The sequence below is a fragment of the Capsicum annuum genome, chromosome 2, assembly GCF_002878395.1.
Source record: "Capsicum annuum cultivar UCD-10X-F1 chromosome 2, UCD10Xv1.1, whole genome shotgun sequence".
Classification (NCBI taxonomy): Eukaryota; Viridiplantae; Streptophyta; class Magnoliopsida; order Solanales; family Solanaceae; genus Capsicum; species Capsicum annuum.
The window spans coordinates 117535264-117558836 of record NC_061112.1 but is presented as its reverse complement, the minus strand read 5'-3'; the positions used below and the strand labels follow the sequence as shown (position 1 = coordinate 117558836).

Sequence of the window (23573 nt, the reverse complement as noted above, 5' to 3'; positions counted from 1 at the left end):
AAAATAGAGTAATTGTTATTTCTCTTGAGGGATTCTTGAGGGGTCATCAGATTCAGAATACAATGAACAAAACTCCTTTATTTATAGGGAAAAATACTCCTACTTTTTGACTAAAAGTATACTTCAAATACTGATAGATATCAACTAGATCTTAATAGACATTCACTATAATGTAAATACATTTATAACACTTTTGAATGATTAAAAATGAAATAACAATGCCTTTCACTTTTGAATGATTAAAAATGAAATAACAATGCCTTTCATTAGAAGTCCCAAATCTATTCATATAGTCACCAAAATAATTTAAATTTGTAGATAATAAAATATCTATAAATTACATATTTTTCTTATATTAATTGATAAAAATATATATATATTAAAATGCAGATTAAAGTTTATATTGTCCAACTCTCGAAATAACAAAGAAAATAATGATAAATATTTTAAAATGGAGAAAGTAATAACTTAAAAATTAGTATTAATATATTACGGCGTCTAAATAATTACTAGGCGAGTTTGATTGTTAAACCCACAAATCGTATCTAAATCTGGTAATCTGTCTGTTTAAACTTAGAAATAAAATCCAACTATCAACCATATATGGGATTCTGGACCCTTGGTGGATCATCACTAATGATATAATTTAGGGTAATTAATTTATCCAAAGTTTTAAAAGAACAAAAAATAACATCCCATTTTCGCGTATATTTAGGGGAAGCTTCATTTTTCTGATTTGTTCTTCAACGCACTTCTCCTTCTTCCCTCTTTTCAACAATTAATTAATGAATCAACTGCTGCACAAAAACCTTCGCTAATAGGGTTTTTTTTTCTCCTTGTCCGATTGATTTCTTCCACTTTCTTCACGTTTTTGCCCTTGCATTTATAGGGCATTTTGCTGCTTCAGCTTCCTGCACATAATTGTTCAGCCAAATTTCTCCAAATGCTGGGCAATTGAGCTTTAGCTGGGTGAGTTTCGGCTTCTCAGTATCGCATTTATGATTTGTTGTGTTTACTTATTGTTAAGTTTATGAAGTTTGGTGTTAGATTGTTAATGTTGTTGTGGTTATTAGAGAGATGAAGTGGTGGGGGCTTTAGGGGTTATTTTTTGTGGTTATTTAGTTAGTTAGGTGTGTGTATATATATGATGATGAAGAGGTTGAAAAATGAGGCTTCGAGTGTGAGAAGGTTTAAATTGTCGTATGTTTTGCTGGGTTTAGCTGCATTGTACTTGGTTTTAATTTGTGTGAAGTTTCCTGAGTTTCTCGAGAGCGCTACTGTTTCGAGTGGTGATGATGTTGATGTAGCTCTAGATGTAGAGGATGATGGTAGAGAATCTAGTTCTGGATTTCATAATAATGTGGGGGAATATGCTCGAGTGACACGGGAAGAAGAGGAGAATGAAGGTTCTCCAAATAGAAAGCCGCCTAAGCTTCATTATGGGAGAATCACGGCAGCTATTTTGAAACGAAAGAGTATGGAGCGGAATGTTTCTGTTTTGGATAGAATGGCAGATGAAGCTTGGAGTCTAGGCGCGAAAGCTTGGGAAGAATTGGATAAGTATGAGGAGAAGGGGATTGAGATGAATTCGATACATGAGGGGAAGCCTGAATCGTGTCCTTCATGGGTTTCTAGTACTGGAGCACAAATTGCTAAAAAAGGTCAAATGATGTTCCTACCATGTGGTCTTGCAGCAGGTTCTTCTGTAACAGTTATTGGTACTCCTCATTATGCTCATCATGAGTATGTTCCACAGCTTGCCAAAACAAAGGCTGGTGATGCATTAGTTTTGGTTTCCCAATTTATGATTGAATTACAAGGTTTGAAATCTGTGGTTGGTGAGGATCCACCAAAGATTTTGCATCTCAATCCTAGAATAAGAGGAGATTGGAGCCATCGACCAGTGATCGAGCACAATACTTGCTATAGAATGCAATGGGGAACAGCTCACAGGTGTGATGGTTTGCCTTCCAAGTATGATGACGACATGCTTGGTAAGACGTTTTCTTGTCTGAGTTTTGTCTCTTTGTTTTGTCAGATATTCCTTTGTGGTATTTTTGAAAATGATAAGAATTCTAAGATATACAGGTGAATGTGCTTTGACAATCAATGTGCTTGAAGTTGGCTTGAAAGATTAGACACAACTATCTGGGAAAGTGGAAATAAGTGAAATAGTCGCTTTGTTTTTTTTACTTTGTTAAGAGAATTATATGTGCTTGAAGTTGTCTTAAAAACACAGCTTATCTGGAAAAGTCGAAATCAGTGAAATTGTCACTTTGTTTTTTTCTTCGTTGAATCTGAGAAAAAGTAAAAATGGTTTGAGCCTCAACTGTGTTGGAGCTAATAAAACAGAAACAATAAGAAGACACTGCTCCTATTGGCATTAAAGAGATTTTTTATAAGTTAAATAACAATACATCTCCATCTCTTGGCTTAATGTATGAGGTATGCATTTAAAAGAGGTTTAAGGTTTATTACTGTCATATACCTTTTATTATTTTTTTTCACTCTGTCCTAAATTTCGTAGGGATGATTCTATCACAAATCAATATAAGGAACAGTGATCCTGGATAGATTCAATTAATGGCTAAGATTTAACACAAGAAATCTAACTTGAAACACCGATTCACCAAGCAATCCAATCAAAGGTAACTGAACCTCCACAAAAGAGTAGAATCCTATTAGAATTATCCGACCAAGAAAATAAAGTATTGCTAAATAATAGAGAATTATCTACTTCAATGGCAGTGATTTGTGTTTCTCAAGAACATAATGTTATATCCACCTACCTCACAAGCACAATCGCTCTTCAAAATTTTCTCAGTCTCTTTTTTTCTTCTTTTGATGAAGTAAGTTGTATTATAAGTGGCATCAAGAAGATGCATGTGACTTATAGCTTATCACCAGTCTCTATTTCTGAGAAACCTATGTGCTTCTTATAGCTTAGGTCCCTAAAATATGCAAGCCCATTTAGAATATACTAGAATTAGCCTTGTCCTAAGAAGGATTAAGAATTTGAAGGACTAGGGCGTGTGGGATTGCACAAACTAGTTCTGCAGTCACACGTGAGGCTAAATCTTGATCTAGTGGGCTTCAGATTTGAGACTCAGGTGCGTGTGGCTGGTAATATCATGTGTAGGCGCACAACCTCTTACAAATTTTCCATTTAGTATTGGTCAGAATGCGTCCCGTGGCAGCCATATTATGTGATCGCACTTCCTCCTGAAATGATGTCACCCTTCAATTCTACTAAAATAGAGCTTTGATCTTCACTTGGATTTCCCGTATCTTCTAATGTTCTTTAGGTACATTTTCTGTTGCAAACCCATAGTTGTGCTAAAAAGAAGCCATATCATGCTATCACTACCCCTCTCTTAAAAGAAGATTTGTCCTCGAATCTTGTCCCACAAACCCCCAAAAACTCGAGAAATCGATAGTACAAACATGATGCATGTCACCAATTTGGCTAGGTCGACACAAGATAGTGTCCATGCGCCCATTCAATCTATTTGGTTCTTTTGCTCAAAAACACTCCTTTAGCATACATGAACGAAACGACATCATAGAAGAAAATATATGGACCAATGTAGCAACAAAACACAAACTTCATTAACTAACAAACAAATATGGTGCTTTGGATATTAACACCCTACTGCTAATTGTTGGTGGCTTTAAGTGTATTGTATATTGGGAAGGAGATACGGAACCAGTGAGAAATTTTTAAAGGTTTCTTGGCTGGTTTCATGGTGTTTTCATTTGGCATCCGTGGTGGAATAATGGTGGAGAGGCAGTTGAAAGGGTAGTTTAAGGAGGACAAGAGTGTTCGCTCGGTGGTTCTCTTGTGGATTTGTCTGTGTATTGTTCCAAAAATGGCGAATGGACAATTGAAGAAGTGTCGTGAAGAGCGTGAAACGTAGAGGTACATAATTTTAAAAAATAAAAAAGATTTAAAACAGAGAATGTAAAGGTTCATAACTCAAATATAGGTGAAATGCAAACATTTTGTCATGTCAGTGTCGGGCGTCCACGAGACACAACTATGTCAAGTTGGTCATTTAGTAAGTTTAAGTGTCAAGTTGACAGTTGGAGCCAAGTTTGAGTGTGTATTTTGCCGTTAAAATAACATTTCCATTCAAATCTTCCACTCAAAATAAGTATCAAATTTCACTTCCTTGAGAGTTTTCTTGGGTTAAATGGGTCATTGTCATTGTTTTTTTAGAAAGGCAACATATTTGTATATATTGATATATATGAACTACACAAAATCTGTATAGTCATTCTTAATTACTGAGGAAATTAGCAAAACACAAATTCCTATGCCTTCTGACAAGGAATCTAAAACATCAAAAATTGATTCATGATTTTTAATCAAAAGAAGGCAATGTGCTTTCATTGACTCATGATCTTCTAAGCATACTCCTTTACACAAAAAATTTAAAAAGGACTAAACACTTCATTTTTATCTTCTGGAATTGACAAACTTTTTCATCAATGATTTTCGATTTCTCCATTCCCAAATTTGTCGCCATACGCAAGTTGGGATTGGGACAACCCTCCATCTCTCTTTCTTGACTGAGTTATTATCTTCTCTGTCCAGCATATTAGAACATTCCTTATGTTCCTGGGCATACTCCACATTATACCCCTTAGGTTGATGAACATCCTCCGTAGTTGTATAGTCAATTTACAGTGCAAAATAGATGACTGATAGAGGTGGCATATGATCAACAAGACTATTAAGTAGTAATATAGAGGTGGTGATTGGATAAGTGTAGTAATTAGCTAAAATGCTTGATCCTCCTTCTAAAACATTGGATTGTCCCACACTTGAAGTTCTTGTCAATAAATGGATGGTGTTGATCGGGATCAACTCCATTTTCCTCCAGGAATTCATCTTCATAACCTTGCAACAAAGAAGAATAAACACGAAAACAAGAAAGAGTGAGTGAGTTAGTGTATAAACAAGGATTTCACTCACACGCGCTGTTTTTCATACTTGACTCTCCTTTTCTTTTGGTTGCTGTCACTCTCATTTGGAAGCCTTGTGATAGTCCTTTCTTTAATTTATCTCTTCCTCTCCTTTTTCCATTCTAGGATTATCACTTGGCTCTTTTCAAATTTGTTTTTAATTTATATTTTAACTGGATGGTTTTCATTTTATTATATGTATGTTTCTTGTAGAATGATGATAAACCTCTTTTACTTCCTTTCCCTACTTATGCCAAACAAGTTTTAGTTGTGGAATTCTTGATTAATTGCTTTATAGCTATCAAAACAATAAAATATTGAATACTCTCATGGCAGTTGATGGATATTTGAGATGTGAGAAGTGGATGAGGAATGACATTGTTGATACTCGAGAGTCGAAAATATTCTCATGGTTTGATCGATTCATTGGACGGGCAAAGAAGCCAGAAGTGACATGGCCTTTTCCATTTGTGGAGGGTAGGATGTTTATTCTAACTATTCGTGCTGGTATTGATGGCTACCATATCAATGTAGGCGGCCGGCATGTGACTTCATTTCCATATCGAACTGTAAGCTACTTCCACTGTTCCAAACAACTTTGAAGGTTTTCTCGTAGACATGTACATGTTCTGCTTTTCCCACAACTGAGCAAGTCATTATTGAAGGAGAGCATGTTAAGATGTTCTTCTTGAAATTGACTTGCGAGTAAGCACATTTCAGACTGCTGCGCACCTGCGCCAGTCATGATCACATTCAACCATTGCAATACATTTTTCTCAAAGAAAAAAAAGGAAAATAGGAAATCAAGCTACTATTCATATCTTTTGCCCAGACAAATTTACCATACAAAAAATGAATGGACTACACAAATATTACTGTAGTTTTTGATCCCTTTTCTGAACCGCTTCACCAGCTGCACGAATTTGTAATCATTGCAATTAATATAATCACCAGATTTTCTGGAATTAATGTTTCAGTTTCCTCACTTATGTTATTACCATACTAGTAAGCTATAATCAGATGATCCCTATTCTTTCAGGGCTTCACACTGGAAGATGCTACAGGGTTGGCAATCAGAGGTGATGTGGATATACATTCTGTTTATGCTACTTCTCTTCCAACCTCTCATCCAAGTTTTTCTCCCCAAAGAGTGTTGGACTTCTCAGAGAAGTGGAAATCTCTTCCTTTACCCCAGAATCACATTCAACTTTTCATTGGGGTGCTTTCTGCCACCAATCACTTTGCTGAGCGTATGGCAATCAGGAAAACATGGATGCGGGCTTCGGCAATCAAGTCCTCAGACATAGCAGTCCGCTTCTTTGTTGCATTGGTAAGTCGTGCCCCTTGCCCGAATACTTCTTGGGGAGCAAAGATATATGTGGCTCAATTGCATTTTAAGTTGCTGCACCCAAATAAATTTGCACCTCAAATGCAGTCATATTCCTCGTAATTACAACATTTCAAACGCCATTGAGCTTTAATTGCGACATGAGTTGATTAAGGAGATTTTCAAATGATCAGTTATGGAATAAGCTGTTTATTTGAACTGCTTTATTAATGTGTTTGATTATTTTTTTATCAATAAGTTTGATATTATCATAGCCTAGATATATAAATGCATACACTACATACATTGTGTATGTATATACATCGCAGTGGCTGTTAAATCTGCAGGTTCCATAGTGAAAAGAGTAAAAATAGAACAACAATACACTACTCTTCTGAGACATATGAAGCAGGATGACGAAGGACAATTCATTAATTATCAACGAAAAGGATGATAATGGATAATAGGTGAAAACCATAGTGGCACTGATATCACTGTTGCCTAGGGCGTGGGAAATGCCCAACTTGAAACCTTATGTTGTCAGCCTAGGTATAGTTCAATGTAAGTTGAGTAATATAGAGGTGGTGGCTATGGGTATACCATCTGCATGTTAAATCAACAGGTGGGCCAGTACTTCTAATCTCTTTTGCGACTGTTAATTTCTTTATGATCTACAAATTTGACTACGAAAAACACTTGTTAATCCTTTTCGCATTTGTTTTGCAAGCCCATTTGTGGATTGTCAAAATCATTTTTCGGTTGGGCCAATAAGCTCTCCTCCCAAGTTCCAGTTGAAGTTCAAGTTGAGATAAGGGTGTGCCGTAATCCTAAAAGAATTTGCTGTTTCTTTATGGAAACTTTTTGAATACATTTTTTTATTTCATTTTCCTCCTTAGAAAACTTCTTTTGGAATATAGGGAGTTTCTCATAGTCATCATCTAAGTTGCTCGGACTCTTCAAAAATGCTGCTGCACTAGTGTCAGATCCTCCAAAAAAGAACTAATTTTGAAGGATCCGACATGCACCGATGACATTTTTGAAGAGTTCGAGCAACATAGGTCATCATCGCCGACAAAAAATACTCTTGATGTTCCATACAGCTAGAGGCCCCCAAATTTTGAAACTAACAAAAATTAAATCTTTTACAGAAAGAAACCAAGAGGACTGTCAATGTATTATGTAGCTAGTGCCAGTTACTCCATTTTTAAAAATACAGTTGAGGAACTCTAAAATATGGCGCCGACTCAATAAAGAGCTTGACTGCATAATGGGGCTGTTCTGTCTGCAGTGTGAGAAATGTATTCAATTTTGTTTTGATTAGAAGTAATACAAACAAAAAAAAAAAAGGACAGCTCGGTGCACTAAAGCTACCGCTATGCGCGGTGTCCGGGGAAGGGCCCCACCACAAGGGTGTATCGTATGTAGTCTTACCTTGCATTTCTGCCAGAGGCTGTTTCCAACGCTTGAACCCATGACCTCCTGGTCACATGGCAACAACTTTACGAGTTACTCCAAGGCTCCCCTTCATTAGAAGTAATACAAAATTTAATAATTTTCGAGTTGCATTTAGGTGGCTTATTACTGGTATGTTTCAGTCTGCCTGGATCAATTTCACCCTTTTCAGGTAGATCAAAGGACTAGTTGTCTCAAGTCGCATTAGCTCATTTTGTCATAAACTCTGGTACAGTTATTGTATTCATTTTTAGCCGGATAATAGATGTCAATAAGATCACCCCCTTGTATACCTACTTGGAAGTTCCTTCATGGCTATCCCTGGAGCCCACTGCATGCTTGTTACATTACACAGTTTCTTTCTTTTTTGGGATGTAACTTGCCCTACATGGTGTTCACTGGGAAGACGTAGTATTGCCATTTCTATCCTTGGACTTCTGAGGCACTTTCATTTGAATGTTTCATAGATAAATGATGGTCAAGCAAGAGTAGTGTTTCTTTCAGGTAAAGGAGAAACTCCGTGAACAGGAAAATGGTTGTGCTATTGTCTTCAGTACTACTTTATGCTGTTTTGCAAACATCTCTCTTTAATTTTCCTTTCACGAACTTATTTATTTGTAGAACTTACACTATCATCTCTATGAATAGCCAGTTTGGAGTTCAACCTCAACGAATGTACTTATGTATTAACAATTAACTTTGTAGAATCCACGAAAGGAGTTGAATGCTATATTGAAGAAGGAAGCAGATTACTTTGGGGACATTGTGATTGTCCCCTTTATTGACAGATATGAGCTAGTGGTTCTCAAAACTATTGCCATCTGCGAGTATGGGGTGAGTTCTGCACTTTGCCCCCATCTTCCTCTTCTTTTCTGGACCGCTTAGCCACATTCTAATTTCTATCGACATGGCCCACAATATCTGTTGCAGGTTCAGAATGTGACAGCTGCATATATCATGAAATGTGACGATGATAATTTCGTTAGAATAGATTCAGTCTTGAGAGAAATTCAACGCGTTCCTCCTGGACGATCTCTTTACATGGGCAATCTTAATCTCTTGCATAGACCACTCCGAACAGGAAAATGGGCCGTATCATATGAGGTGCAGAGATTTATATGAAGTGGAGTATAAATTCAAAACTTATGCCTACTTTTTGTTGATTTCTTATAGACACTAATTTAATTTGGAAATATTGACTTGTGCAACAGGAGTGGCCAGAAGATGTATACCCCCCTTACGCTAATGGACCAGGATATATAATTACAAGTGATATTGCCAAACATATCATTTCTCAATATCAGAACCAAAGCTTACGGGTTTGTAACAGCTGATTTCATTCGTTTCTTTTTAATCATAAACATGGTAAAAGTTTAGATTCTGAAATACGCATTCTCCCCATCAAATTGACAGATTTTCAAAATGGAGGATGTGAGCATGGGTATGTGGGTTGAGAGTTACAACAGTTCCACTCCTGTACAGTACTCTCACAACTGGAAATTCTGTCAATATGGATGTATGGAAGACTATTTCACAGCTCATTATCAGTCTCCACGACAGATGTACTGTCTGTGGAACAATTTGCTCAAGGGTAAGGCACATTGCTGCAATTTTTAGATTGATGTGACCATTTTTTGCTGCTTGATGCGTGGCCAATTTGAGTTGAATCATTTTCCTAACTGGAGATCTTACGCCAAGAAATGAAGTTTTGTTGTTGTGTCTGTTCTGTTCATGGCTGTCTTAACACTGAACATTGGTCATTGCCATGGATTTTGTACATCTGAATTTGCTTACTGTGTACTAGTCATTGTATAGGATTCCTGCCGCCGTCTTGTACCATGAAGAAACATACAGACATTTTGATATTCAGCGGAGCCTCCCCACTACCAAAGTTTTGTGCTGGGGCTTTCACACTTAAATGTTTGTACTTAACGCTTTATATGAAGCTTTTCCGTTGGCAATGCCAAAATACTTTCCTTGCTCCTGGAAATTTAAATTTAGTACTATTTCATTAACCTAGTATTAGTATTTGAATTTAAAATTATGTCCTAAAAAATGATTGGATATGGTCTGAATCTACTAAGGTGAATGATTAAATTTACTTTGATACTAACTCCTTATAGCAGATGTTTTCTCTCATTAGGTTGATCTTAAAAAAGGACGTGAAAAAGTTGAATCTTTAAAAGCTGGTCCACCTCTAAGCATCGCAATTGCCTTTTCTTTTGCCTGCCAAGCCATCATGTAGTTAATATCAACATCGTATACGACCTTCATCTCTTCAATTATGTCCACCGGTGTGTGTATTCTCTTGTAATTAATTAACTTTGGTGCAGTAAACTCACTGACAAAAGCAGTTGTCGCAACCAAATTATTCAGAACTCTATCACTCAAGCTGCAACTATGTTCCAAATCAAATGTCTTTATCACAAAGATTTTTGAATGATTCATTGAATACGCCTTCAGGACCCATTTACCATCTTTGACGTGACAATGTAACACATAGCTGCAAATACATTTTAAACCATGTTGTCCATTTAATCACATATAAAATCTTTAATTTAAATAAGAAAATCATAACTAAATTGTTACAATTTTATTATACATTCGCATGCATGTATGATGGAATATTACACATAATAAATGTAACTCTTTTTTATGCAAACAGTAAAGCCAAAAATTACAGTCAATAATAAAACTCATTTAACAAATGTTATTACAACACAACAACATCCTTCACAACATCTGCAAATAAAAATTAATAATTTATTCCATACCTTTGTTTATCAGATCGTTTAGTAAAGATGTTAAAGCCATTCGATATCGCATATTTCGCCATAACCGATACCAAAGTTTGCTTATCCTTATAAAGTTGGTTCACTTTTATTTTAGTGTTCTTGCAATCAGTAATGAAATTATTAACTTCAAATTCTGGAACGTATAATGAATACTGATTCTGCGTTTCAACAACAGTTAACGCAACCGAATCAGATTCACTATCTTCAATACACATTACAGCCCCAGTTTCGCTATCAAACTCGATATCCTTAGTCGATTTATTGGAAGTTGTTATACATAGCGAAAAACTTATAAGCCCAGAACATTGTTTCTTCAACTCTTTATAAACCTTGACTCCATTATTATTTTTTATGATAATTGGTGAAGAATTACCATCAACAATATATTTTACTTCAATTTTTTTTCGAACATCATCAATAACCAATTCCGTCGCGATTGTCGCAACCAATTTCACAAAGTTAATACTTTCAAAAACAACAATAGCATCACTTTTGTATGTTTTAAAACTTATTTTGGTCTCCCATACACCTGAATGACGCAACAATATTGGGATGTTCATATTTTTTCTCACAAAAACGTACGAGCAAAAAATTTTTTGCACAGAAAAGTAAATCAGAAAAGAAGATAATTAAATGTAATGTTTCAGATTTTTTGTTTTTGAAATTCAAATTTCAGTTACTATTTTAACTCATACCATAATTAACATTAGGTAATTAAATAACGTAATTTAAGAAATAGGGATACATTTACTGATTCCTTATCCCTTAATTTTAGGTAAATCAGATTTATCATACATTCAACGAATGTATAACAATCAACCGAATGTATGACAATATTTTGGATACAAGAGAGAGAAAACCTCAATGAAAAATTATGTAAATAGTTTCATCTTTGCTGTATATGTATTGTTTACAGATATTTTTACCCCCGGGCTCCCCTCCACATTTGAAAGGGCCTATGGTTAAGGAGAAGAGAGATTATTTTGAACCGGTGCAGAATAAACCGAAATATTGGTGACTAGGCCGGTCTGATAGCCGGTCCAAATTTGTTTGACGGTTTAAGGACAATCAGACCGAATAGAGAGTCACATTATCCAAAGCCCCTCCTAAACCCAAGCAAAGGACAAAGGATAAGACTTATATTTATTTATTTATAGGAGCATTTTCAAGTCAGCTCACCAGCAATGGCTTCTATATTGTCTACTTCCTTATATCAAGGTCCACTTTTACTCTTCCACCTTTCTACTTCTTCATTTTTTGGGTTTTATTCCTTCCTGTTTTGTAATTCATTGTTTTTTATTTTTGTATTTGCAGATAGAGGACTGAGAATTTTGGCTTCTACAGATGGATTTGTGTCTAGCATTTGCTGCCCATATCGGAAGGTTTTTTTTAGATTATTATTTTATTTTATTTTTACATTTATGTTTAGGTGTTCCAACTCATTTTCATTATGTTTGTTAATCACTAGTGAGAATACAATCTTATAGCGTGTTTGACCAAACTTCTATAATCACCTTAATTTTTTAAAATGTTTTTTCAAACTAGTACTACACTACTTTTAGTGTGAAACAGTTTGTGTTTAAGATAAATTTGAGCAACAATAAGTGTTTCTAAGTGTATTTTTTTCCAAAAAACTAATTTTTTTAACTTGTGAAAAATAGCTCTAGGAGTTCAAATTGCTGCCTTTGGGTTTATATGTGAGTTATGCATCTTTGAGAGAATGAATGGTCAGGGTTGAGAAGTGGTTTGGAATCAGAATGTTGAAATAGATTCTTTAAAGATGAGCTGTTAGGATAAAGGCGGGTTTGATATGAAACACCCCCTTGAGATTTGGTGAAAACTTTGTGCTAAGGTCTACAAGAGATTAAAATGATTTGCGTATTCACTTCCATTCAAGATATACAGGGATATGCTAGGGGGCTTGATGAATCGGTTCTGATGTGCAATGGTATTATATGCCTGACTATATAGTTAAACTATTCTTGAGTGTTAGAGCTAGCGATCAGGGCAAGCTGTTGGAAGCTATGTTGCACGGACTCTTCAAGAATGTCAGTGGGTGCGTGTCGGATTCTCCAATGTAGTGTATATTTGGAGAATGGACACGGGGACGGCACCAAAAATGAAGGTTCCACGCAACTTAGGTTGGAAGGAAATATTTACTTCAATAGCTGAGAGTTTGATTAGATTTTAGGACTTGATTGTAATCTCATGGTAGCAATTATTTCTGTTTTTGATATGTGCAGTACTATCTTATTAAATTCCCTTTATACAATTAATTGAAGTAGAATTAATCTGGCTGCTTAGCGAACAGCTGATTTCTCTTTCTTACCCCTCCACATGCACACCAACTTTACCTGTCTATGTTTACTTATTCATCACTGAACTATGTATATATGTGCATCTGAATTGCAAACTAGGAGATATTGCTCTCTATGGCGGTGAAATTCATATAGTAATTGCGACAGCAGCAGTTTTAAATTTCTGGTGGAATTTATTCACGAATTTTCTGTTCCTGTCTTATATTATGTTTAAGCATATCTTGTTTAACATTAAAGTATGGTAATATGTTCAACTTGCATGCTTTAAGGAAGGTGCTCTATATTGAGCAAAGTTTCTCATCATTTGAAAAGTCTTCATTAATAGGAGTATGCATTGTGCTGGGAACCACCCAGACATTGTTTACAGGTACTGTTCCTATTTCAATATGGCAGCTCAAATTTGTCTCCAGCAGTCCATTTCAAAAGGCTCCTTTAGCTCCTTGTATAAAGTGTGAGAACAAAGAAAAGAATCAGGGCTCCTTTGAGCAGGTGTCTGTTGAGCGTTACCCTTATCACAGTTATATGGACTCCACTTCTGGGCAGCTGGAACCAGCATCTGGAGCTCGTGCTAGTATTCCTGGACAGGAGTACTGGCCAGAAGGCACAGCTAGTCGAGTTAGGGCCGCCAGGGCTCCTGAACCTGATGGTATTTCAACTGGAACTCCATCTTATGGAAAAAATCCTGGAAGTAGAAGAAAGAAGTACAAGACATCTGCTTCCGCTTCCCAGCCTTCAGATTTCCGTGTATTTTCCGATGATCCTCTGGAGACTCCTGATAATGTAACAGAAGAGCCAAAGGATCTTTCCTCAGAGTATGTCATTTATCAGCCTGAACAAGAAGAAGAGGAGCTGACAGGCTATGAGCTGGATAAAAGACATGGACGGCCTCACCCATTTATTGATCCAACGGCAAAGAAGGAAATAGAGAAGCCACTTACTAGTGAAGAGCTATGGTGGAATTGGAGAAAGCCTGAAAAAGAGCAATGGTCTAGGTGGCAGAGGAGGCGTCCTGATGTTGAAACGGTCAGTACCAAAAATAAATACTTCTAACAAGCATATATTGTTTAAGTATGTAGCCAGTGTAATTAAATTGGGCCGAATCAAGATTGGATGTCCATGCTGCTCATGCTAGCTGCTTGACGATCACACATTGTAAAATATATAAATACAAATCTAAAGAGGATAAAATGATATCTTCAGTAGAGACGCCGTGAATATAAAAATACATTGCTAACCACTTTAAACCTCTCGTGGTTCTTGGGCAAGTTCAATTTGATATCATCACTAAAATTCTGACTTAGAGATTATTTTTCTTTTTCCTTGAACAGGTGTTTCTTAAAGCTATGGCAGAGACAGGACAAGTAAAGCTCTATGGTGAGCATCCTACATTGACGGAGACTGCGCTCTATAGAGCAAGGAGACATATATATAAGGAGGAAAGGTAGAATCAACAACTTCTTTCAATAATGTTGCATCACATGTTCTATTCTACAAGTTATAGTGTCTCCCTTTTTCCTTGTACTGAAATGTTGAAGCATGGACCTCACTCGTTTGCTATAGCCGTCATCGTTCATGAATGAATATCATAAACTATAGGCTACAAGGAACCTTGCGAGGAAAGGATAGACAAATTGAGAAAAAATACAGGATAAGCAGACTGCATTGCCAGAGAAAATACAGGATAAGAAGACTGCATTGCCAGAGAAAATACAGGATAAGCAGACTGCATTGCCTTAGTTTCTTATTATGTGTGTGTACACTGTTGTATTAATTCATTCTTAGGAAGCTTGTTATTGTCATGACAAAGAGTCGAACAGCAATTCATTGTGCCTTCTCTTCTTGTCATATTGATTATTGGTTATGTATATTTTAGATAGAATTAACATAAATAAATTGTCAAATGTTGGTTAGATTTTGATCAACTCCATGTCCTTTCTCTTAATTTTTCCCTTCATCTAGTGCTTTCAAAAGCTATTGGTTCTGCAAGCTTTCCGAAGCTGGTTTTGATGGAAAGTCAAGTCTTGACTTCTTGTTCTGTTTGTTTCTTACCTTTATATATACGTGGTGTGGGGTCCACCTTGCACGCATCTCAACAACTGCTGGCCTACCTATCCAGCCTAAGGTTAGAACGGATGGGATCACACCAAGTGTGTGGTTAGGATTTGAACGTGGAGTCTCCAGGTTGTTCCATGCCTTAATCATTAGTTCATCCCCTTGGAGACCTGTTTGATATTATATTTCTGAAACTTGTTCCTTGTGTTTTTCCCTAATTGACAGATTTTGGAGTTGCCAAATGACTTGGCAATCTTGTTTTTCAGTTCAAGATTAACCAGAATATAGTTTATTCTTGGAACTAAGAACTAATAAGTGGGCAATGCAGGCTACAGGCTGAAAAAGAAAAAAGAGAAAAGATTGGTCCTATAGCATACTACTCAGAGTGGGTCAAAGCTTGGAAGAGAGATACTTCTCGAGAGGCTATTCAAAAGCACTTTGAAGAGACTGGTGAAGATGAGAACACTCAACTCATCGAAATGTTCTGCCATCAAACTGATAGTGAATACCGCATAATGATGGGAACTGATATTCGTATTCCTCGTGATCCGTTGGCCATGAGAATGCGGGAGGATCAAATAAAACAAAGTATCCCCCTTTCCTCTGGCTGGACAATAATTTATAACTTTTCCGGCTTTTGCTTGTGACTTGTGAGTATCCATGTATGCAGCTAATTTAGAACTGAAGATGATTAGAAGTTGGGGGAGAGTCATTTATTTTTGGGTAGTTATAGGGATCTTTAGTTTGAGCTTTTCAGGAAATTACTGTTAAAAGTGCTTTCAAATTATTATTTTGCACAAAAATTTCTGAACTTAACCTGAAATGGTCTCTTGCCTGTCTGATCAGGACTATTGGAATTATAAATGTTTTCTTCTGATTTGTCTGGGTTTCCTTTTTCCATTTTTACCTGGAAATTAACAATTTGCTTTTTCCTATTCTTCTTGTGCAGTTTGGGGTGGAGATCCAGTTTACCCAACCATTAATTACATTCAGGATCCAGATGAAGTGATTGATTACAGGGGTCCAGACTTCCATGAACCAACACCAAATATGTTGGCCTATCTGAAAGAGGTTTGGTTAAGCAACTTTCTATTCAGTACCCTACGTGGTCTTCCTGTCTAGTTAACTCCATTGACCTTATTTCTGACCTCCTTTCTCACATATGCACTTCAAATTAGTTGCTGAGTGCTGTTACATGTCGCATTTGTTCTCAATAGCTACAGAAATAGTGATGGTTTCTTGTCTAAGCAAATGGAAATGGAGATACTCTGCTAAATTCTGTTCATGTGCTTTGCCTCCATACGAGATGTTTGCATTATTACTTTGTAAAGATACCGAGGCTCAATCTCTCAAATAGTTGGATAGATACAAACTAATGTTTCCAGTAAATTTGACGGTTATCCTAAACCAATCAGAATCAATGCGGATTTAGCACGGATACCATAGAAGCAAAGGATCTAGTATGCGATACTAACTTGTTGATATTAGGGATTCGTTGTTGTTGTGCCACTTACATGAGATCCGATGTTTATTCCAATGAGAGATTTATAAATCCTTTAGAGCTAAGAATGAGACACAGGCTGGTACTAGAGAATTCTTAAAATTGCATTAAAAGATAAGGCAATGGATTCCGTGGAATAGATGCAAATGAATTTTTAAATAACCAAGTTTTTTGGGTCAATTTGTGTGCGGATCGACTAATTCACCAGCAGCCTGCCACAACCACGAAGTTTAGGGCAGATGGGCTTGCACTGAATGTTGTAGTTAGGATCTCGAAGTTGTTATTTCTATACATCAACTGCTTAGCCATTCCCCTGGGGACATATGGAGGATTCATACAACTAATTCCAACAAATATGGCATCAAGGCTTACTTGATTAATTGAGATTTGAGGGGTATGCAATTTGTCAAATTTTTACGAGCAAACAACTAGGTGTATATAGCTAATGTGGTGTGTGAATAACATCTCTTCTAGATGTATTAACTTTAACATTTGGAGGTCAAGAAAATTTTAAATTTAGGCGAAAGGTCTAGTAGAATATGATGGATGAAGATGAAGGTAAGTCAAAGAAAGTTGAGATAGAAATGTTAGTTAAGTCAAGCCAAATCATGTTGATAGTTCCACTTTATGAAGATTTGACTTTACTGGGCTCTATGAATGGGATGAATCTAATCAAAAGAATTCTAGATTAGGTTTGCTGATGAGAGATGATTACTATCTATATGGTACATAAGTTGTAGCATTTTTTTTTCTGAGAAAAGTTATAGCATATCTATTTAGCTGTCGTGCTAACTCAAATAACAGAAAGCTAGAAGTATAGTTGTTGTCGGCTGTGTGTAAAGTTGATATACCTGTTTTAGTGGTTTATGTTTTATTAGCCTGTCATTTACTGATTTATATTCCGGGTTTTGTTGGAACATTTTGTTATCAGCATGGCAAAATAATATCAAGAGAAGAGCTAGAGAAAATTCTGTCCAAAGAGAAGATGGAAGAAATTGAGGTAATAACTGTTCCGTAAGGCTTTACGATACTTTGTTTAATTCTCTGAGCTGTCTGTAAAAGGTATTATTCTTTGCAGTTGCATTTGTTGTTTTATTGCATTACTGCAAACAAATTGCTGTACATGTAAAAAGCTTCAATTGAGTAGTTTATCAATTGCTTTTTTCTGGACTTTACTTTTAAAGAGAGAAATAAATGATTGATGTAAATGATGTTGAAACAGTGATGGAATTCATAGATTCTCCTTAAGAATAGGAAGGTATACACTCTCTGGATTGACTTTTAATACTTTTGATTGCACCTGCGTGGTGCGAAATCTTATAATACACTTGCTTCTCTCAAAAGAACTTACTTTTTAGCTGTGATATCAAAGGCGCGCTTAAGCCCTGGAGCGAGGCTCAAAACATGTTGAGCGCTTCGCCTCGCTGTATGTGCGCTTCAATGTTGTCATCACGTTTTTAAGACATACTTTTCCTTGCCAGTGAGTCTCTTCTGAAGAGTCGACACTAAACAATTGATACTTCACTTTATCATAATTGTTTTCCAATTTCTTTGTCCATATATTTGTCATTCATGATTATAATTATTAGTCTTGGACCAAACATAAAGATTTATATTTTTTTCTCCCTTTGCGCCTTTTTTCATTGAAGCCCACGCTTTTATTTGCGCTTTAAGCCCCAACAAACCTTAGGGCTTTTTTGCATTTTTCGCTTTTGATAACACTGCTATTTAGGGTTTATAAGCACAAGTACTCTAGATCCCACGCATAAATATATTGCAGTTAGCATGCAAATTAATATTGAAAAAAAAATTGACTTTCATGAAAAAAAAATTGACTTTCACATACTGTTGTCTACTTCAATCTTCATTCTTTGCATATGTGTCAAAGTAATCTTACAATCATCAACAGTCAGGTATGCTTTATATTAGTAGTGCGGTCTCCTTTAATTTGAATCTATACAGTAAAAGTACTTTCTTCTCTGCAACAGGTGGCAGAAATTGATGAAGCTATGGCACGAGCTGTTGACATTGGTGAAAATGATGTGAGTTCATTCTTATCCTTTGTTTTAGTTTTGATCTTTTATGAACTTTGTCTTTCTTCATCCTGAACTTCTAAATTTTCTAATTTGCTACATTAGCATTGTTTGCTAATCATTAGTTTATGTTAACTAACTTCTCTTGGTGGTTCAGGATGAAGAAGAAGGAAGCGAGGCTGAAGGTGAAGAGGAGGATGAGAAAATTACACGCAATTGGAGTGTTTTGAAAAGCAATCCCGAGCTTCGCAAATCGAAGGTTTTTGCTTTCTACTGATCATCGATTTATTTGGTTTCCTCTCTGATCTTATGGTACAGTTTGTTGACACCATTGAAGGGGTTATTCATTTTGCTATACTGCTATATATTTGGTTAACAATCTGGTTTTACTTGTCTAGACTCACCAAAAACTGTTGTATTTTTTTCGTACTATATGTCCTCTGCTACAAGGAAATTTCCCTCTGTGCTTAGAGATAATGGAATACAAATTTTATACAATAGAATGAACCACTGCTTCAGACCCATGTCCCTCTAGAGCAAAAGAAAATAATGCTTGCTGTATTGAATGGTAAAAAAATTGAGAGGACTTATGGAGCAATTGTATGGGTTGGTAATGCCAAAATAGAACCTGCTCACATTTGCCTCCAGGATGCTAATAAAACTCTTTCTGTATCAAAAGTTGTATATTTTCTAAGTTAGGCCATGTTTCACTTATTAGCATAGACACAAATTTCCAACTTCTCGTCTCAGAGTCTCTCCAATTCATCTCCTTTTCACTGTTAACGTACTCTAATATGTCTTCCATACTCGATTCAAGTTACTGAATCATTTTCAAACATATTTGTTATCCAACATTAATGCATGTGCACTCTTCTGAAGGTCAATACCATATGATAGTTAGAGAAATAAACCAACACCGGGGCAGAACATTATGTCTGCACAATTCAAAAAGACTATACTAGGCAATAGAAGGTTGTGGGATTCTGAACAGATAAGAGATGACAAATACAAGACAGCTTCTTATGCTATAAATGCACTGTACTTATTATAAAAGAGAGATTATAGAAATCTCTATGTTTGCAGATTATCCAAATTACATGCAGGGCATATCTCTGTGAGAAGGATGTTACAAGTTCGCTATCCTATATCTTTTCACTCTTAGCGTTCATCAAGAATTCATTTTCTAGGCTGCTAATGAAATCGTTTTACTTTGATGAACCATTTGCATCAAGCAAACTTAGACACATTTTCTCGTTGACAAAATTCTCCATATACTCATTCTGTGAGGAACACTTGAAATAGGTAGAACTGACCTATTTCTCATCAGTATCAATGTGCACAAATATAATGGTTATGAAGATTCTGTTTTCCAGCCTTACATTATGGATGTTAAAATGTGCATATATATATACAAAACAAATAAAACATGCATGCAAATACTCTCAAAAGTTATGTTGATTTTCATATTGAGATTGAGAGATGTTAAGTAAGGAAAGGAGCTGCTCCTTAAAAAGATTAAGAGCTGATAAGAATGTACATTATGTTGTGATTTGTATTTTGATATAGGAAAGTTGAAGAAGACAGCTGCATTCTCAGGAATTCCTTCTCCCACTATTTTCTTAAATTATATATATATAGGACCCTAGATAGGAAGGTCTGGAGGATGCGAATTACGGCAGAGGATTAGGGCCAGTTCGGGTCGCTAGTGTAGGGAATTAATTGGTGGGGGTGTATTCCTGTTATGTTTCCGTAGTCAATGTTCCGTGTCCCGTGTTTCATGTTTATTACGAATATGTGTGCTTTCCTCTGCTTTATATTCCTGCATTCCTGCTTTACTCTGTTTTATATTCCTTATGGGTGCCGTATCTATGTTACGTCATCTGCTTCTTTGCTGTACTATGTGTTTGTGTGATATCTCGTGACTTGAGCCGGGGGTCTTTCGGAAACAGCCTTTCTACTTCAGCAGAGGTAGAGGTATGGACTGCGTACATCTTACCCCCCCCAGACCCCACTAAGTGGGAATACACTGGGTTTGTTGTTGTTGTTGTATATATATATACTGTGGTAAGGTACTATTCACAGTAAGAAAGGATAGATAATGTTTGTACTTTCCCACTAGAGTCTAGAGTACAAGTTCTGATATGCAAACTCGCTGCTGGTGTCTAGACTAATAAAAACTTCAGAAGATGGGTTTGTTCCACACTCAGGATTTTATTCAGGTTCCCCTTCTAAAATTGCTTGGCTATTGATGGTGCCTTTATTCATTTGAGTGATTATCGTGAATGTAGAATAACATTTTAGAAATTTAAAACAAGCAGGTTCTTTTAAGCTCACATCTTAGTTTCGGAGCACGGGCATTTCCTCACTAATATAATAAGAAAGAAGTGTCTTAACTATAGATTAACTTGCTTGGTCAACTTGTCTTGTCGTGAGTCAGTAGCCATTTGTATCTTTAGAATCAATCCAATGGCAGTTCATGAAGAAATTTAAAAAAAAAAAAATCAGCCTAGTTGTTTTCTTAATGTATTTTGTATTTGGAACTTCACAACCGCATGCACTTCATGACCTTGCAGGGTAAACCTAAAAAGAAAGACATGTCTCTGGAGGAAGCTGTAGATGATTCTGAAAATTTGACAGACTTCCTTATGGACTTTGATGAGGATGAGTGAGGCTGATGGATTGCCCAGGCTATTAGGTGAGCTCATTTGTCTGAAAAGTGGAAACAGAGATATTTTTGACATAAACTTCTTTAGGTGAAATGCATCTGTGCTCTGTCCACATACTGTACATACATTCAAATAACCTTCGTTTCGACTTGATGAGCCATCGTGCAAAAAAAAATAATTGTAAAATCCTTTAGCTTTGTAATGTGACTTTGCAACAAGAACACCCCTTGAACTCCGTAGATAGAGTTTGGGACCGAGGCGTAGTTGTTATCTGTCTGCTAACTGTTCCAAAAAAAAAAAGACTAGAGAGATAGAGGTCTGCCCCTTCAATCTCTAGAATACTCAACATTCATATTCCAAATGCTTATTGAACCAGATTCCTGGATTTTGCTTTCTTACTAGCATCTTTGAGTTAGATTTACAAGTTCTTAATGATCATTTCATAGACGATGTCAGAGTTACATTCCTAAGTAGGCTATCCTGCTCTAAATTCTATATTTTTTAGCCAACATGTTGATGTATCAAATTCTAGTCTACTGAGCAAACTTTCATCATATATACATGAGTACGCAAGAAAAACTCAGCATTTAATTTCAGGGGCAAATTTATTCAAGAACTTGAATATTCTAGCAGTAAACAAGCATTCCAACTTTTATGATGTGATCAATAAGGTAATTCTCTGTGATCCAGTTGCCTTTAGCAGAAAAGCTGGCTTAGGAATTGACCGGATTTGCTTTACTTGCTCAATAGTGCTAGGAGACCAGCTTGCTCGAGGTTGAGGGACTTGTGACAGGTCACAGGTTCTAGCCCTGCAAACTAATCTGGTATTTAAATGGAGAATCATAGAGGACAGGCTCATTTTCAACGAGTTTTGAAGACTATGGTTGGTCCTAAGGGTTGGCCCCAGACGAATTTCTAAGTCATTATAAAATCATGCTAGGGGACCAGCTAGAAGATAGTACCATGCTGAATAGCTATCTTGCATCTAGTTTTCTGTGTAATATTGTCCGTCTCATTTGTTTGGTTTTGCCCTGGTAAAAGGAATAACCAGGGTTCCTATCTTTTGGTTCTTTGTTGTTCTTGGACCCTATCTCCATCAAAGACATTATACATTTGTACTCATCATTTTATTGTTCCTCTATTCTTGATTTCTTTCTCGACTCTGGCTTTGTTTTCCTTTCTGTTGGGCTATTCGAGAAGAGCTATAACACTGGAGCTAGTCGGACATTATTGGATTAGGGTGCACATATCCTGTCTCAGTGTGCAACTTTAATCAACTTTTTTCTTTAGCCCTTATTTGCCAATCAGGAGCATGTAGTTTTGATTTCGAGTTCAGTTGCAAAAATAGGAGCATGTAGTTTTGATTTAGAGTTCAGTTACAGATTTTTGTTATTACTTTTTTGCAAGATGTTCCAAAATAAATCTTCTCAATAACACAGAATTCATTTCTACCTTGCAGGATAAGCAAATTATATTCATCCCCATCAACAAAGATCTATTGATGCCAGCAGCTGCATCTTTCCCCTATGAAGTCGATGAACATATATTGAATTATTGACAAGATCTGGCAATAAGACCTAACTGCAAAACAGTTGCTCCTTGATGTTGCTGTAAACATCATCCAGTGAAGAATTTCAAGCCAGAAGAGTAGGTTTTTTTGTGGAAAGTTTTTGGTAGGTTTTTGTGAATGTATCTTGGATTATCCTCTGTAAAGAAAATGATAAAGGGAAAATTCTAGTGCTGTAGGTTGTATCCAGAACACAATATGAACAACTTTTGAAGTATGGTTGGTATATTGGCCTGAAATTAGAAGCATATATATCTTCTATTTAAAATTAACTCAGATGTGGAGGGAGTGTGTTCTTTGGCATTTACCATTCAGGAGTGTAATGGAGCTTTAAAAGTTGTGTTCAGTTATATTTCCTGGGGAGAAAAAAGTGTAATTTCCAAAATTATTCGACGAAAAGTACAACTGGCATACCATGTTGCTTGTTTTGTAAAGTGAGGAAATCAATTTTGTAAGAGTGACGAGAAAGTTACCCACCTAGCTCCACCTTATAGTTCTACATTGGAGTAGAGTTTGCGAAGATATTTGAAGTTTAGATTCTAACTTTATTATAGATGTTGGAATAACCGTAGTGTAACATTTTGTAACCTGAAGGCTGGATATGTGGTAATAATATATATAAAATATTGTATCTTGTAATAAGAAGAAAAAAGTGTACTTCTCTATTGTTTCCTTGCAGGACTTTTATCATGTCAACAGTCAACTACTCAACCGCCACACACACCCAAAAAAAAAAAAAAGGTTCACTTGCAAACAGATGCCAAATCTTTTTTCTTCTAGTAAATATCTTGTCTGTCCAAAAGGACAACAGACACCAAAATACCTCAAAGCAACATTGAAGATAGAGAAGTTGACTTGGATCAATCTGATCTCAAAGGTGAAAGAAGTCTTAAA

The 23573-nt window shown here is 36.1% G+C and overlaps 2 protein-coding genes across 4 annotated transcripts; both read left to right on the top strand.

The window, feature by feature from the left end:
* Positions 1-515: 515 nt before the first annotated feature.
* Positions 516-9716, top strand: LOC107859082 (hydroxyproline O-galactosyltransferase GALT2). The gene is made up of 7 exons (XM_016703975.2): positions 516-1994; positions 5305-5537; positions 6008-6298; positions 8453-8581; positions 8678-8851; positions 8959-9066; positions 9161-9716. The coding sequence occupies exons 1-7, from the start codon at positions 1145-1147 to the stop codon at positions 9362-9364; spliced, it is 1989 nt and encodes a 662-aa protein (XP_016559461.1). The 5' UTR covers positions 516-1144; the 3' UTR covers positions 9365-9716.
* A 1621-nt stretch (positions 9717-11337) lies between these two features.
* LOC107859081 (protein PLASTID TRANSCRIPTIONALLY ACTIVE 12, chloroplastic) lies at positions 11338-22951 on the top strand. 3 transcript variants are annotated; one of them, XR_007052251.1, is made up of 12 exons: positions 11388-11760; positions 11857-11924; positions 13215-13883; positions 14189-14301; positions 15241-15500; positions 15862-15983; positions 17345-17413; positions 18402-18455; positions 18604-18705; positions 21020-21141; positions 21710-21783; positions 22572-22951. XR_007052251.1 is itself a non-coding variant. In XM_016703974.2 (11 exons), exons 1-10 carry the CDS (start codon positions 11727-11729, stop codon positions 21113-21115), a joined length of 1587 nt encoding a protein of 528 aa, XP_016559460.1. In that variant the 5' UTR covers positions 11338-11726; the 3' UTR covers positions 21116-21141; positions 22572-22951. The 3 variants fall into 3 exon arrangements, 1 of the variants encoding a protein (XP_016559460.1); XR_007052252.1 differs by lacking the exon at positions 22572-22951 and adding an exon at positions 21863-22234; XM_016703974.2 differs by lacking the exon at positions 21710-21783 and having other exon boundaries at positions 11338-11760.
* The last annotated feature ends 622 nt before the right edge of the window (positions 22952-23573 follow it).

Coding starts and splice junctions, on each gene's coding strand:
- LOC107859082 (XM_016703975.2), top strand. CDS start 1,145: ATGATGATGAAGAGGTTGAAAAATGAGGCTTCGAGTGTGAGAAGGTTT. Junction 6,299..8,452: donor TCCGCTTCTTTGTTGCATTG/GTAAGTCGTGCC, acceptor TTAACTTTGTAG/AATCCACGAAAGGAGTTGAA. Junction 8,852..8,958: donor AATGGGCCGTATCATATGAG/GTGCAGAGATTT, acceptor CTTGTGCAACAG/GAGTGGCCAGAAGATGTATA.
- LOC107859081 (XM_016703974.2), top strand. CDS start 11,727: ATGGCTTCTATATTGTCTACTTCCTTATATCAAG. Junction 11,761..11,856: donor GTCTACTTCCTTATATCAAG/GTCCACTTTTAC, acceptor TTGTATTTGCAG/ATAGAGGACTGAGAATTTTG. Junction 15,984..17,344: donor TGTTGGCCTATCTGAAAGAG/GTTTGGTTAAGC, acceptor TTTTGTTATCAG/CATGGCAAAATAATATCAAG.